At 40.6% G+C, this 16,035-nt stretch overlaps 1 protein-coding gene across 2 annotated transcripts in view; it reads left to right on the forward strand.

The window, feature by feature from the left end:
* Aig1 (androgen induced 1) overlaps positions 1–977 on the forward strand; it is a 229,034-nt gene extending 228,057 nt beyond the window's left edge. For both annotated transcript variants that reach the window (XM_075948670.1, XM_075948681.1), the window contains one exon: positions 327–977. In XM_075948670.1, coding sequence (XP_075804785.1) covers positions 327–364 — 38 coding nt within the window. In that variant the 3' untranslated portion in view covers positions 365–977. The remainder of the gene's footprint in view (positions 1–326) is intronic.
* The last annotated feature ends 15,058 nt before the right edge of the window (positions 978–16,035 follow it).

Below are 16,035 nucleotides of genomic sequence, written 5' to 3' on the forward strand. Positions count from 1 at the left end.
CCTGCTGCTGGGGGCTGGTTAAGAAGCTGGAATTTCCTGCTGGAATTTCCATCATGCAAACCAATGAGTCAGGAGTAATCCTGCCCCAGGGTTCTACTCCCAAAAGCAGGAGAACCAGGCTGTGTCACAGAGATGTCAGGAAAGTGTGGGGAGAGAGGTCACTGAGGGCGTTTCTAGAAATGGTTATAAATTACTTTTCTCCTTAGCTAGGAGAAGTGGGGTGGGGGGAAGGTGGACAGAAGTCAGCTAAGGGAGCCAGAGATTCTACGAGCAGCCCCCATATAGCTCGGCATGTGACGCTCAAATAAAGCTTTTTGTTTTTCTAGGTATGGAAGAAGAGAAAGAGAAGCCTAAGGTAGAATGAGATCCAAGTCTAAAAGGGAAAGCAGGAAGGAGCTCCCCTTGAATTCCTTTGGCCCTGGGCACCAGCAGTGAGGAGACAGAACTTCAAAGGGGCCACGGCATCAACCCTGTCTCCCTGGCCCTGAGGGAAGACAACTTTTATTTTCAAAAATGTGCAAAATAGGATGCATTGCTTTTGAAAATCACTCACCCTTGTTGTTTGAAGTACTCTCTTCCAAGTTCATTCTTGGTGACATTTTCCCTCTTTTCTAGTTTTAAACTAAAGGTGATCATCAAATCTCCATTTCTGCAATAATAACTCCATTTACTGAGGAAAAATCGACTGTGTTTCTTGTTAAGGAATATAATAAAGTTGCAGGGGGCAGATGTGGATCCAGATATTCATATTTAGTCTTAAATGTGGCTGGAGTAATGACTCTGGGGCACAATATGGACCCAAGAGGAGGCAGGAGAGGTGGTTCCTGTGGTGACAGCCATAGTTGCCTGGAATGAGCGCTGTTAGTAATAAATAGTACCAGTTTAGTCGAAACCCTGAGTGTGCTTGAATCTCCCTATTTAATCTGTCAATAATTCCCATGTGCAAACATTATTGTTAATAAAGATCCACCAACCAAGCTTGATGTCTGCCTGGTCCATCTCAGTCTCGACCACGTGGTCCAAGGGTCTGCGCCTGTTTCTATTGAAGCAGACCTGTTGACTGTACTTCATTCATTCCTGTGACTTTCATATTTTAACAGTGCTGTGTTGTCGTCATTCTGGAAGGAACACTTTAAAATCTAACTTATAAACTCTTGACCATAATTATTTGAAAGGTAGAAAACAGTGTTATACCAATTATAAAATAATTACCTACTTAGTGTAAATATGTTCATCCTAAAGTAGATCAAGTGATACAAAACCGTTTATTCTAAAAATAACTTAATTGGTGATACAACTTAGGAAGTGCTAGAAAATCCACCCCCCCATAAACACCTATGAATGTGTTCTCTTTTGTTTTATCTACAGCCACCTCTTCATAAAGGAGCCTGATTATCCCCATTGACAACTAGAAAGGGTCCAGGACTCCACAAAGAGAGAATGTTTTTATGAGGCTCCTGGTAATTTATTAATAGATTTCAGGATGTATGATTTAGGACTGAATATGTTCATACATACATTACAGAATGTATATCCAATTTTAAACAGTATTTTATTAAAAATTTCAACCAGAAGGAAAAACTCGGTTAATAAACATACTCATTTTAAAAAATGTATTTACAAAGACTTTTGATGACTGTTTTGATGACTATTTATTTAGCAGTTATAGGTCTATTTGACCAAAAGCATTTGTTCAACTATGTTCATAGCAGCATTATTTGTAATAGCCAGAACCTGGAAACAACCTAGATGCCCTTCAATGGAAGAATGGATGAAGAAAGTGTGGAATATATACATATTAGAGTACTACTCAGCGGTAAAAAACAATGACTTCGCGAATTTTGCATGCAAATGGATGGAAATAGAAAACAATATCCTGAGTGAGGTATCCCAGACCCAAAAAGATGAACATGGGATGTACTCACTCATAATTGGTTTCTAGCCATAAATAAAGGACATTGAGCATATAATTTGTGATCCTAGAGAAGCTAAATAAGAAGGTGAACCCAAAGAAAAACATATAGTCATCCACCTGGATATGGGAAGTAGACAAGATTGCAGGGCAAAACCTGGGAACTTGGGGGTGAGGTGGCATGGGGCTAAGGGGAAATGGGGAGAGAAATGTGAGAAGGGGAGAATGGGGGGAGCTTGGGAGAATGGGATGGTTGGGATAAAGGAAGGGTGGACACAGGAGCAGAGAAATATATATCCTAATTAAGGGAGCCACCTTAGGGTTGGCAAGAGACTTGACTCTAGAGGAGCTCGCAGGTGTCCAGGGAGATGTCCCCAGCTAGTACCTTGAGCGACTGAGGAGAAGGAACCTGAAATGACCCTATCCTATAGCCATACTGATGAATATCTTGCATATCACCTTAGAACCTTCATCTGGCGATGGATGGAGACAGAGACAGAGACCCAAATTGGAGTACCGGACTGAGCTCTTAAGATCCAAATGAGGAGCAGAAGGAGGGAGAACATGAGCAAGGAAGTCAGGACCATGAGGGGTGCACCCACCCACTGTGACAGTGGAACTGATCTATTGGGAGTTCACCAAGGCCAGTGGGACTGGGACTGAATAAGCATGGGATGAAACCAAATTTTCTGAACGTGGCGGAGAATGAAGGCTGATAAGAAGCCAAGGACAATGGCACTTGGTTTCGATCCTAATACATGAACTGGCTTTGTGGGAGCCTAGCCTGTTTGTATGCTCACCTTCCTGGTCCTGGATAGAAGTGGGAGGACCTTGGATCTCCCGCAGAGCAAGGAATCTGGACTGCTCTTCATTCTCCAGAGGGAGGGGGAATGTAATAGGAGGGAGGGAGAGAGGGGTAGGGGAGTAGGGGAAGGGGGCAATGTGTGCGAGGAGGGGGAGGGAAATGGGAAACGGGAGGAGGCGGAAAAAAATAAATATATAGATAAAATTAACAAAAAAACATATAAAATAATGGGTTTCATTATGACATTTTCCTAAATACATATCATGCACTCTGTTCATATTTGCCCATCCCGTTTACATTCCTTTACCTCTCCTCCCTTCATACCTGACATTTTTATATTGGCTTTGCAACAACTTGACAGCTGGGTCCCTGCTGACCCAAGCTAAAAATACATCTCCTAGTATGACTTAGCAGAAATCACATATCCCTGCACAGATACAAGTGATGGAAACATAGAACCCACATCTTCACGGAGGAGCATCAGTGTGACATGGTGAAAAGAAGATGTGTAATCAGGGCATGGTAGCATCGAGATTTGGACACGGCTGCGCACATCTAAGACAAGCTGGAAGATAAGTTGGAATTTAATATAATAGATAGTTATGGATGGAGGGGGCTGGAGCAGGAGGATCAAATGGAGATGGCAAATGAAAAGGGAGATGAGGAAGGGGATACTAGGAAAGGCAGCTAACATTATGGGTCATTTGAGGGGTAGTATGAAAGCCTATAACAGTGGAAACTTCCACATATATATATGATCTAAATGAAATCACCAAATAATAGAGGAAGCAGAGCCCCACCTGGCCATCTCTTGTCACCAGATGAAGCTTCTAGCCCCAGGACCGGGTTACATCTCATTGAGTTGGTGGCCAAAGGAACCCTATGGGAACCCCCAAATGAGCCAGGCCGTCACCAAGACTATAGGTTGCTCTCTATAAATTGAAGGCAAAGCTGCATTGCTGAAGACAAATCAATGAACAGGGAGAAGTCGAACTCATGTCTACATGGAGCCCTATGTAGCCTCACATTCTCACGTCCTCGGTACAGGAAGGTGCTCTGCTCTCTATGAACAGCAAAACATTAGCCCAACCTTAAGAATGGTGTCCTGCCTGCAATATGTGCGAGGGTCATGACGGCAAAAGCTTGTGGGAGTGATCAACTAATAGCGGATTTGGCTGAAGGCCCACTCCATGAGATGGAAACCTTACTTGACACTCCTTTGATGACCGGGGTCCCAGGGTAAAACCAAATACTACTGGTCTAAAAACAAAACAAAATAGCAATAAAATGACTCCTGGTGGTATTCTCCATAGACGAGTGCCTTGCTCAGTCATCATCAGAGAGGCTTCCTCCTGCAGCAGTCGAGAACAAATAGCAAAGAGCCTCACAGCCAACCATGTACAGAGTGAGAGTCTTTGGTACACTCAGCCCTAACCAGAATATCTCCATCAAATCACTCCTCTCAGGGCTCAGGAAACCCTGCTGAAGAGGAGTGTCCTTTGCGTTTACACTCTGGTTTCCAGCTTAGTAATTTTATGGGATTCCTGGGTGTGCAAAGTAAGTGGGTGTCTGTTTCTTGTGCCTTTTCTTGCATTTTTCCTTCTGTTTGTTGGTTTTGTGCAATTCTGATCCGTTAGCTTTTGTTTTATCATATATTATATTATTATACTTCGTTATTATCTCACAGAAGCCTGTTGATTTTGTGATGAGAGACAGAAAGGGAATGGGTTCAGATGAGAGGACAAGTGGATCTGAGAGGTGTAGAGGGAGGGAAAAACCATAATTAGGATATATTATGAAAGAAAAAAAACCTATTTTTAAAAAAAGAAATAACAAAAATAAAAAGATAAAATATTTAAGATAATTTAAAAGAGAATTAAACATTAAATTAATATGTGATAATTGGCATACAAGATGTAATAGGAAATAGTGGGGGAAAGTCCCATTTGCAATAGTAATAACTTTATAATGAAAATTATGAAACAAATGCAAAATAGGATTTTAAAAAGTGGAAACATCTGAGAAATCATAAGCGTGCCAAGCCTCAAGTTGCTTTATAAATTCAGCATGAACTCAATAAAAATATGAACCATGTTATTTGTTTATTAGTGAAATATGTACACTGGTATTAAGAAATGTCTCAGCGATTAGGAGCACTGGTTGCTTTTTCCAGAGGTCCTGGGTTTGATTATTAGCACCCACATGGTGGCTCACAATTGTATGAAGCAGTCCCATGGGTTCCATCACAGTCTCTGGCCTCTCGAAACACGGTCTGCATCATGCAGAGGCATGCATGCAAGCAACACATCCATGCATAGAAATAAAAAATAAAAGTTAAAAAATCACAAGGAAGAATTGTTAAGCCAACTTCTGAGGAGAAAAACAGTAATGAAGTAAAAGAAGACTAATGCAACCAAAGAGTAAGATCCTGCTAACAAAGCAAGGTGGGACTGTCTATAAATACACAGATTGAGGGCAAGCAAAATGGAAACATTGGTAATACAAAAACAAATACATGAAGAAACTTGAAATACAATAAAAGTTTATTTCAAGCCAGTGAGAAAAACATGGATTATTTGACAAGTATCATCAGGCCAACTAGAAAGCCATCTGGATAAAAATAAGTTGAATCCACAAATATTCCTTTAATCTTGGTAAATTTTGAATTGATCAAGAACTTGACATTTAAGATAATGCATTAGAACAAATTTCATAATTTTTCTGAAGTAGAAAAGCCCTTCTTAATTGGGAGTGAACTACAAAACTTTCAAAATAAGATAAACAAATTCTGCCATATAGAAAGAAAGAAAGAAAGAAAGAAAGAAAGAAAGAAAGAAAGAAAGAAAGAAAGAAAGAGAAAGAAAGAATTAAATCCCAGTGCTGTGCCCAGCCTTCATAAAGGAGGTTTATTACTGCACAGATAGTTATTAATACAGAAACACATAAGTGGCCAATGAGCTGAGGATAAGTGCTGAGAGAATACTAGGGACACTGGCTAATATCTTATTCAGCAAACAACACTTTCTGATTCAGTGGCTAAACTGACACCTACAAAACCAGAGCCCGGTGGACTTTGAGCATGGAGCTAGTAGACCTTACAGTAGGACTCTCGCATTTGTGCGTCAAAGCTGCATGTCTTATGGCTTAGATTCGGTTTCATGTGTCCCGTTTTCCCTTAGAGGGTTATTTTAGCTTTGAGAACCAGAGCCCCTGAACCTGAAGGACACGTTTTGTGACATGCACAACCTGTTTCTGCAGGTGTTCTGGATGCACCAAGACACGCCCACCCTGTAACAGGTGCTGCCCTGCGGCAGGTGCTGGCCATCTAAAGGTGCCCAGGAGCAGAGAGCCCTGAGAGTGAATCCACCTGCTGTGCTGCAGGGACTGAGAGGAGAACACACAACCGGCAATCTCTCCCTTTGCTTTGGAGACTCTTGCTTCCTTCAGGCTGTTTGGAAGGATGTTTATACCTTTGTGTGAAGACTAGCCAAGAAGCCACAATTCAGGAGAGAAAGAGCTTCTAGCTCCTCTCCTGGAAAATAAAAATGAATTATTGATTAATGAGAATTGATTTAAGAAAAAATTGGACCAAAGATGCAGAGCAACAAAAAGTTCTCTAGATTGTACCACTAACTTACCATACCCCTTCAAACAAACCACAGTAAATTTTATATATATAAGGAGCACAAAACTAATTCTATAATAAAATTAATTTTCCACAGTCAAATAGCCTTTTCTTAAGAGGCTTTTAAAGATTTAATAAAACAAAAAGACACATGGAATTCTAGAAGAGTCCATTTCTTGAGAATATCATTTTTGTTTGTTTGTTTGTTGTGGGTTTTGTTGCTTTTAGAAACAACCACATGTCATTTAGTGAAGGGTATAGGTTCTAAGAAATACCTCCTCCAGCCATTTCTTCACTGTGTATAATCAGTGTGCTCTTCCTCAAGCGGCATGGTGGTGATCAATTACTAGACATGGCATTCTGACCAATAGAGGTATACTAGAGACAGATGTCTGAGGCTGTTCCTGACTCGACATGACAGACTGCTTTCTAAGAAAGCTTATTGGTAAGTAAAAAGTGTTTAATCTTCAATAATAATTATAAAACATATACAAAATAATAAACTAGTGGTGGTCACTTGTTATTACTATCAAGTGACACAGGCTGTAGATAACTGGATGAGATACATCATTACAAAATGGACAGGTTGCTTACATGAGCATCATCACAGATGTGAAGAATATACTATAACATAACTGCATTTATGATGTTGCCAAGCAAGAGGAATTTGTTCCTCAATGACAATCTCGCAGAATTGCCTTTGTATATGTGATCCTCCCATGGAGGACCAAAACACCTATGCCATATATAACTATAATTCCCAAATAATAAATTTTGAAAGGCTCAATAGAAGAACAAACAGGTAACACTGAGGGAGAGTGTCCTGAAAAAGACAAGTACTTTTGTATATTTGTGCTGTTATTATACATTTTATAATGTATTATGAAATGCAGTCATTGAAAGAGTATGGTGTGGGTAAATAATAGAGAGGAAAACCAATAAAAGTAGATAAAAATACAGACACTACCTCCATACATTAAAATGTACTAAATAAATAAAGATGGCATTTTGAATTAATAAGGTTATAATAAAATATTCAATAAATGGTGTGGAAATAAGTGAAAAAAAACTATTTTATGAAAAGAAAAAAAAAGACCCTTAAACCACATGTAGATATACAGACACTTCAAAAATGATTGTGAGAAAACCAATAGCACAGGCACTAAGATCAAAAATTAATGAATGGAACCTCATGAAATTGGAGAGTTTCTGTAAGGCAAAGGAAACTCTCAATAAGATAAAAATGTCAGTCTGTAGGATGGGAAGGGATCTTCACCAGCCCAATATGAGACAGAGGGCGGATTTCTGCAATATATAAGGAACTTAAAAAACTAGATGAGAATAAACCAAATAATCCATTAAAATGGGGTGCAGATCTAAACAGAATTCTCATCAAAAGTTCAAGTGGTCGAGAAAGACTTAAGGAAATGTTCAACATCCTTGGCCATGAGAGTTAGCATTAGGAAATCAAAATGACTCTGAGATTCCATCTTACATCTATCAGAATGACTAAAATGAAAAACACAAGCAAGAGCTTATGTTGGAGAGGATGTGGAGTAAAGGAAACACTCCTCCATTGCTGGTGGGAGTGCAAACTTGTACAGCCACTTTGGAAGTCAGTAAAGTGGTTCCTCAGAAAACCGGGACTCAACCTACCACAAGACCCAGAAATACCACTCTTGCACATATACCTAAAGGATGCCCAATCATGCCAAGGACATTTGCTCAACTATGTTCGTAGCAGCTTTATTTGTCATAGCCAGAACCTGAAAACAACCTAGATGTACCTCAACTGAAGAATGGATAAAGAAAATGTGGCACATTTACACAATTGATTATTACTCAGCTCTTAAAAACAAGGACACTAGGAAATTTGAAGGCAAATGTATGGAACTAGAAAAAACTCATCCTGAGTGAGGTAACCCAGATGCAGAAAGACAAACATGATATGCACTCACTCACTCATAAGTAGATATTAACTGTAAAGTAAAAAAAAAAAACTATGCTTCAATCCACAAAGCCAGAAAGACTAGGTAACAAGAAGAGCTCATAGGCAGATACCCAGTTCTCCCTGGGAAGAGAAAATAGCAGAGATTTCATGAGTGAACTGAAGGCATGTGGGGATGGGAACATAAGCAATCAGGCTGGAAAGGAATGGAGGGGGAGAAAGCTGAGGGGGGACTGCTGGGGGGAGGGCACTTCAGGGTTGAGTGGAAGCCTGGTGCAGGGGAATCTCCCACGAGTGTATGGGGAGGACCCCAGGTTAGACTCCTAGCAATAGTGAATAAGTAGCCTGAACTGGTAGTCTCCTGTGTCCATATTGGCGCCTGGCCCAATTGTCATCAGAGAGTCATCCAGCAACTGATAGAGGTAGATGCAGAGAGGCACAGACAAACATTCAGTAGATTTTGGGAATCCTGTAGAGGAAGAGGAGAAAGGAATGTAGGAGCCAGAGGGGTCAAGGACACCAGAGGAACACTCATATAATCAGCTAACCTCATAGATTCTCACAGAGACTGAACCGACAACCAGGGAACCAGCTTTAAACTGACCTAGGCACTCTGCATATATGTTAGAGTTGTGTAGTTTCGCCCTCTTATGGGGCCCCTAACAGTGATAACAGGGGCTGTCTCCATCTCTTTTATTGACTTTTTGAACTCTACTTCTCATACTTATGCCTTGGTAAACCTTAATATATGAGAAGGTGCTCAGTCTTACTACAACCTGGTATGCCATGTTTTATTGATACTGATAGGAGACCAGCCCTTTCCTAAATGGAGAGAGAAGATATAGGGATTGGGGCTGGGAGGGGGAAGTGGGGGAAAGGGACTTATTGGGGAGGATGGGGGGAGGTGGCAGTTGGGATGTAAAATAAAAAGATGAATAAAAATGATTATGAAAAAGAAAAACATGCATACATACATATATGTACATGTATATAAATACCACACTCTGCACAGCTGCACTAATATGGGGATATAGAGATAAGAATTAAAGGTCAGTTTGATGCTATGCCCACTTAACAGAGTAGTGATAACAGGTTCATCACTGGGGTCTGTGTGCTCCAATCTTAGGTTCTTGGACAGATTTACAGTATGAAGCATGCATTTATTCCATGGAACAGGCATTAATCAGAAAGTATTTGGTTGTCTTTATAATGTTCATGCCACTAATGTATCCATGGACATATCTTGCCACATCAGTCATTATTGTAAATCAAAGGGTTCACAACTGGGAAAGACTGTTGACGACGTGCTCACTTCCTACCCCAACAGCTTACCTAGCACCTTCCAGCACGAAAAAAACTATCCATCAGGGAATAACCTTCCTACTCAATGTAGAAGGAGCTGCGGGCAGGCCTGCTTTTTGTCCTGCCCGGCTCCCACATGGCTAGCTTTACACGTGAAATAACAACACACAAATTGTATTCATTTAAGCATTGCTTGGCCCATTAGCTCTAGCCTCTTTCTGGCTAACTCTCACATCTTGCTTAACTCATTTCTAATAATCTGTGTAGCACCATGAGGTGGTGTCTTACCGGGAAAGATTCAGCATGTCTAACCTGCATCCATCTTGGGCAGGAGCTTCATTGCATCTGGCTCACTTCCCTTCTTCCCAGCATTCTGTTCTGTCTACTCCACCCACCTAAGGGCTGGCCTATCAAATGGGCCAAGGCAATTTCTTTATTAACCAATGAAAGTAACTCCTCCATCAACTCAATACCAGCTTGATTTCTGCATCCTGTGACCAAAGTGTATGTTGTTTTAGGCAATGGGGTGTTACCTCCCAGTTCTGCTGAGCAACCTGAAGCAGAATATAAACAATAGTCTGTATTGTTTTAGACACCCCTGACCAACAACTGAATGACAGATATTCTACACCAGGAACTATGGCTTCTCAGAATATTAGAATCTGCATAGTGCAACCCCAGTTAAATTCTTTTATGTGAATATATGCAGAAGGGAGCAGAAGTAGTCCTGAGTGAATGAGCTAGACAGAGTCTTCTGAAAATGAGAAACTTCTGCATTCATGAACTCATGGCAGCTGTTGGCTGCCCATCCGCATTCACATAGGAGCTCAGACCCCTAGCTGAGGAGTTATTAACAGTTGAGTAAACCCCTAACTGAGGAGCTAGTAATAGTTGATGGCCTCTGAGGGACAATAAGTCAGTTTTCTTTAAGTCATGATAGGTCAACCATGCTCCAGGAGATGGCCCCATACCCATAAATGTATGGGCAATACAAATTTGATTTGGTGGTTTTTATTTTAAAGACAAAAACTTAGAGATATGGGGAAATGGGGAGGGTAGATCTGGGAAGAATTAGAGGCAAGAGTGCAGGGCAAAACTACATTGTATATTTTCAAATAATTAATAAAAATGTATTTAAAGTACATTTCAATTTAGAATTTCAACTTAGAAGAATTTCACTAGACAAGAATGCTGAGTAAGGAGTGTTTAGATTGCAGTGTTTGAAAGAACAAATCAGAAAATTTAGGGGGGACTTAGCAAGCAATAAATATTGAGACACAACAAAAGTGGTCTAAAACTTGGGAGGGGACTCAAAAATGTTGCATTGTTTAAAAATGTTTGAAACCCATACTACTTCTGTTTACTTGAGTAAATATGCTCTAATAATACTTCCTATTCACCAAATATGTTCACATTCTGACACTCGTGACTAGCAAAAGAGAACGATAGATGTAATTAAGTCAAGGACCTTAAAATAGAAAGATTATAGCTAACGGGATGGCTCATTCAGTAAAGTCCTTGCCTGCAAGCAGGGCCCAGGTAATAAACAGCCAAGAGTTGTAGCACATGCTTACATTCTTGGCACTGAGAGGGGCTGTCCCAAAAATAGGGGCTGATATCTAAGAAAGGACCCCCAATCTTGTCACCCAGAACAATGCCAGCAGACTCTAAAACTCACAAGGCAGGGACGTGAATTATCCATGAGAGTCTCAAAGATAATACCCTCTTAGCGACAGTTTGATTTTCAGCTTCTGACCTCCAAACTTGTTGGGTAAAAACATTCACAATTTAGGTTACTTACTTTGTTTTAATTTTTTTTCTTTTATTGAACATTGGATTTTTTCTGACATAATATATCCTAATTACTGATGTATTCATAGCAAACAAAGGGAAATCCTACAACAATGAACATGGTTAAGCAAGTATCCCTGTGATAGGATGAAATATACATTGGGTATATGTCCAAAAGTGGCATAGCTGAATCTTAAGTATATGGATTCCCATCTTTCTGAGTATCGGCCACACTGATTTCCACAGGGGCTCTATAAGTTCGCATGACCACCAGGAATGGGTGGATGTTCCCCTTACTCCACACCCTTGTCAATATGAGCTGTCACTTGTTTTCCTGATCAGAGCCATTCAGACAGGTACAAGATAAAATCTCAACGTAGCTTTGATTTGCATTTTCCTGATGGCTAAGGATGCTGAACATTCTGTTAAGTGTTTCTCAGCCATTTCAGTTTCTTCTTTTGAGAATTCTGTTTAGAGCCGTATCCCATTTTAAAATTGGGTTATTTGTTTTACTTAACTCAAGATTTTTGAGTTCTTTACATGTTTTTGATATTAGCCTGCTTTTAAATGTGTAGCTGGTAAAAACCTTTTTCTTACAGGCTTCTACTTTGTCCAGATGACGATGTTTTGTTTTGTTTTGTTTTGTTTTGTTTTTGCCATGCAAAAGATTTTCAGCTACACGAGGTCCCACTGCTGTTTTTAATAGCAGCAATGGGGAAAGAATGTGTTCATATCATTAAAAATGTTTAGTTTTGTGCTAGATTTAAAGTAGTAGTAGTTGCCTCATGATTAAGATCTAAAAACCTGTGTGTCCGCACTTCTTACTCACTGAGTGGCCAGCATTGTTAGTCATCCACATACCAAACTATAGAATTCTCACTGAGAATCATCTTGAAAAGGAAGTTCTGAGGTCACTGAAGAATTCCTCATTTAGCAGCATTTGCCATTCAAGGGCACATGAGTGCTTTTCTGTCCATCCCCCCAGCAAAGCAATGCAAAGTTTTGAGACAGATGACCCTAACTGTGAGAACAATTCAGAGCATTTTAGAGTAATGGCAAATGTCTATGCTTGTTAAAAGGAGCTTTGCTAGAGGGAGATATCCTACGATCAGGTCAAGCTTTCATCAAAAAAATATATCTTTAAAGTCTTAGTCAAAACAATAATCCTGGAACTTCTCTCAAGAGAATTTTGAAAGTATGTGATGCAAACCACAGTAGAAGTAGTTTTCAGTGCTGTGTTTGGTTTTACATATTTGTACAAGCACATTGTTTGATTAAACAGGCTCAACATAAATATATGTAAGAATGAACTTTATCCACTTTCAAACATCACAAAAATTTGAAGCATCAACTATGCATTTTGACTAGGCCAGAAATATTTCTTCATACCCCTCAGGTTTAGTATTCATCCAATGCCTTTGAAACTCAAGCTAACAAAACTTCCTGTTCCCCTGACTATTCCCTATGCCTAGGAAAGAGGAGGAACTGTCTAAGCTTTCCAAGAATGGAAGGTGGTGAATCCCTTCTCTCACTCCTGGTCCATTACTAAGACTATGATGGCTTCTGAGAAGAGATGAGATTGTGACTCCATAAGGACTCACATGGACACAGTCCTCTTCCCTCGTTACCATGGCAACAAGAAATCCTCCCAGAAATCTCCACTTACACAAGTCCCAACTACTTTCCCTAATAGGCCTTCATCATGCCTGGTTAAACCAAGGAACATAGCCTGCATGGGGTCTTTTCTTTCCCCTATAAAACCACTGAATGCTCCATCAGCAACCCTTCTCTCAGCTACAGACCTTTCCCACAGCTTTTTCTGGAAGTGGAGAAGACAGAGGCCAAGAGGAGAGAGTGAGACAAAGGGAAACTTCCTTGAGCCCTGACTCCCAAGTCCTCAACTAAGAGAATCAATGGGAGAGCAAGGCAAAAGGCCTTGGGAATTCTTCATAAATTCTTTATTAAAAAAAAAATCACATCTGTAGTAGGAGACCGCATGTTGGTTTCCAGCTGCTTAGCCCCAAAATAATCACACAGAAACTGTATTAATTAAATCACTGCTTGGTTCATTAGTTCTAGCTTCTTATTGGCTAACTCTTACATGTTAATTCAACCCATTTCTATTAATATGTGTATCGCCACGTGGCTGAGTCAGAGAGATGCCCTGTAGCCCTGCTGGAGACAGACACTGAAACTTTAGCCAGTAAGGCATAGCCACTACACCTCCAAGAAGCAAGCTTTGTTTTTTGGGTTGCTTTTTTTTTTTTCATTTAAACCAGCTCCATTTGAAACCAGAATCATAGAATTAATTAAATTATAAATTTGAAGACAGTGTATTGAGAACAAAAATACAAGTTTTGAGTAAAAGAATTCTGAGAATTAAAGATAGTAGAATTGAGGGAGGAAGCATAAGAATAATAAAGTTTAGTATTTCTGAGGAATGCAGCAAGCCATGGTGATTGGTCTCAAAGCAGAATATTGAGACACAGTTCAAAACATGTTGTTTCTGGAGAATTTTGGCTTTCTTCAAAGAAAAAGTAATAGGATATGGGACCAAGACACATACACACACACACAACACACACATCTATAAATAAGCAGAAGAAGTTTTAAAAACAATAATTGTTAGAATTGGTCAACAGCTGCTTAAGACAAGAGCACCGAGGTAAGGGAATTACACTGGTACGTCTTGGATTTCTACCTGGTGGGAAATTTCCAGATTGTAGCACAGATGAACCTGGCAATAACAATAACTCATGGGGTGATGGCGTTCAGGGAGATCTCGAATCTGTGAAACACAGTTCAAGGGGAGAAGGGGCCCCAAAATTCACATGGGAACCCATCTAATCTTTAAGTACAAGTAAGTTTATTCGGGAATGGGTAGAACTACAATTTTTGAATGTTGAGAGAAAAAAGGCAATTTATTGGTGTTTAAAATAGATGAAAATAGTCTGGCAATCAAAACAAATAACACCCCTTAGCATTCAAATTTCTTCTTCTCTTGAAATTTGTAAAAATAAGCCTCGAATAACAACAACAACAACAATAATAATAATGGCCCTTGAGTATTCTATTTTATAAGGACTACCATTACTCTTGATAGTACTGGGTACTCTCATTCATATGGGCCACTGCTACTCTTTACAGCATATTTTTTTCCCAATCTATGCCATCCCTTTATTTCATATAAAATTTCCTTGATGCTTTGGAAACAGTCAAGCAAGCTGCATAAAGAACGGGAGAGAAGAAGTGCAAGTGTGCTTTTATTTCAATACTAGACAAGATAACTTCACAACAAAAACTTTTGTCCTCAAGACAGAAGATTCTCCCCTTAAGAAGATAATGATCAGCCGGGCGGTGGTGGCGCACGCTTTTAATCCCAGCACTTGGGAGGCAGAGGCAGGCGGATCTCTGTGAGTTCGAGACCAGCCTGGTCTACAAGAGCTAGTTCCAGGACAGGCTCCAAAACCACAGAGAAACCCTGTCTCGGAAAAAAAAAAAAAAGAAGAAGATAATGATCATAAATGCGCCCATACCTTATCACAGCATTTCAAAATGCCGAAGTGAAGAGTGAATGCCTACATGCGTGATCCAAGAAACATTACAGATATTAATCACAAAATAAGAATATTTTTTTTTGATTATTTTTTTATTGATAAAAGAATAAAGGAAAAAAAAAACAAATTTCCACCTCCTCCCAGCCTCCCCTTTCCCTCCCCCTCCTCCCACTCTTCTCCCCCTCCTCCCACCCCTCTCCCCTTCTCCCCACTCCTCTCCCCCTCCCTCTCCAGTCCAAAGAGCAGTCAGGGTTCCCTGCCCTGTGGTAAGTCCTAGGTCCTCCCCCCTCCGTCCATATCTAGGAAGGTGAACATCCAAACTGGCTAGGCTCCCACCAAGCCAGCAGATTGCGTAGGATCGAAACTGCGTGCCATTGTCCTTGGCGTCTCATCAGCCCTCATTGTTCGTCATGATCAGAGAGTTCAGTTTTATCCCATGCTTTTTTTGGTAATAGTCCAGCTGGCCTTGGTGAGCTCCCAGTAGATCAGCTCCACTGTCTCAGTGGGTGGGTGCACCCCTCGCGGTCCCGACTTCTTTGCTCATGTTCTCCCTCCTTCTGCTCCTCATTGGGACCTTGGGAGCTCAGTCCAGTGCTCCAGTGTGGGTCTCGGTCTCTGTCTCTATCTCCATCCATCACCAGATGAAAGTTCTAAGATGATATGCAAGATATTCGTCAGTATTGCGCTAGGATGGGGTCATTTCAGGTTCCCTATCCTCAGCTGCCCAAGGAACTAACTGGGGACCTCAGCTTGGGCACCTGGGAGCCCCTCTAGGGTCAATTCTCCTGCCCACCCTAAAGTGGGTCCCTTAACTAAGAATTGTGGTTCCGTGCTCCCCTATCCAACCTTCCTTTATCCCGATCCTCCTATTTCCCCAAGTCCCCCCTCCTTCCCTTCTACCTTTTCTCTCCCCATCTCCCCTTACCCCCTTCCCACCCCACCCCCAAGATCCCACTTTTCTCCCCGGCAATTTTGTCTACTTCCCTTATCCAAGAGGATAACGATATGTTTTTCCTTGTGTTCACCTTCTTACTTAGCTTCTTTAGGTTCGCCAATTGTAGATTCTGTGACCCCTATTTATGGCTAGAAACCAAT

Source organism: Microtus pennsylvanicus, chromosome 1 (assembly GCF_037038515.1).
Source record: "Microtus pennsylvanicus isolate mMicPen1 chromosome 1, mMicPen1.hap1, whole genome shotgun sequence".
NCBI lineage: Eukaryota > Metazoa > Chordata > Mammalia > Rodentia > Cricetidae > Microtus > Microtus pennsylvanicus.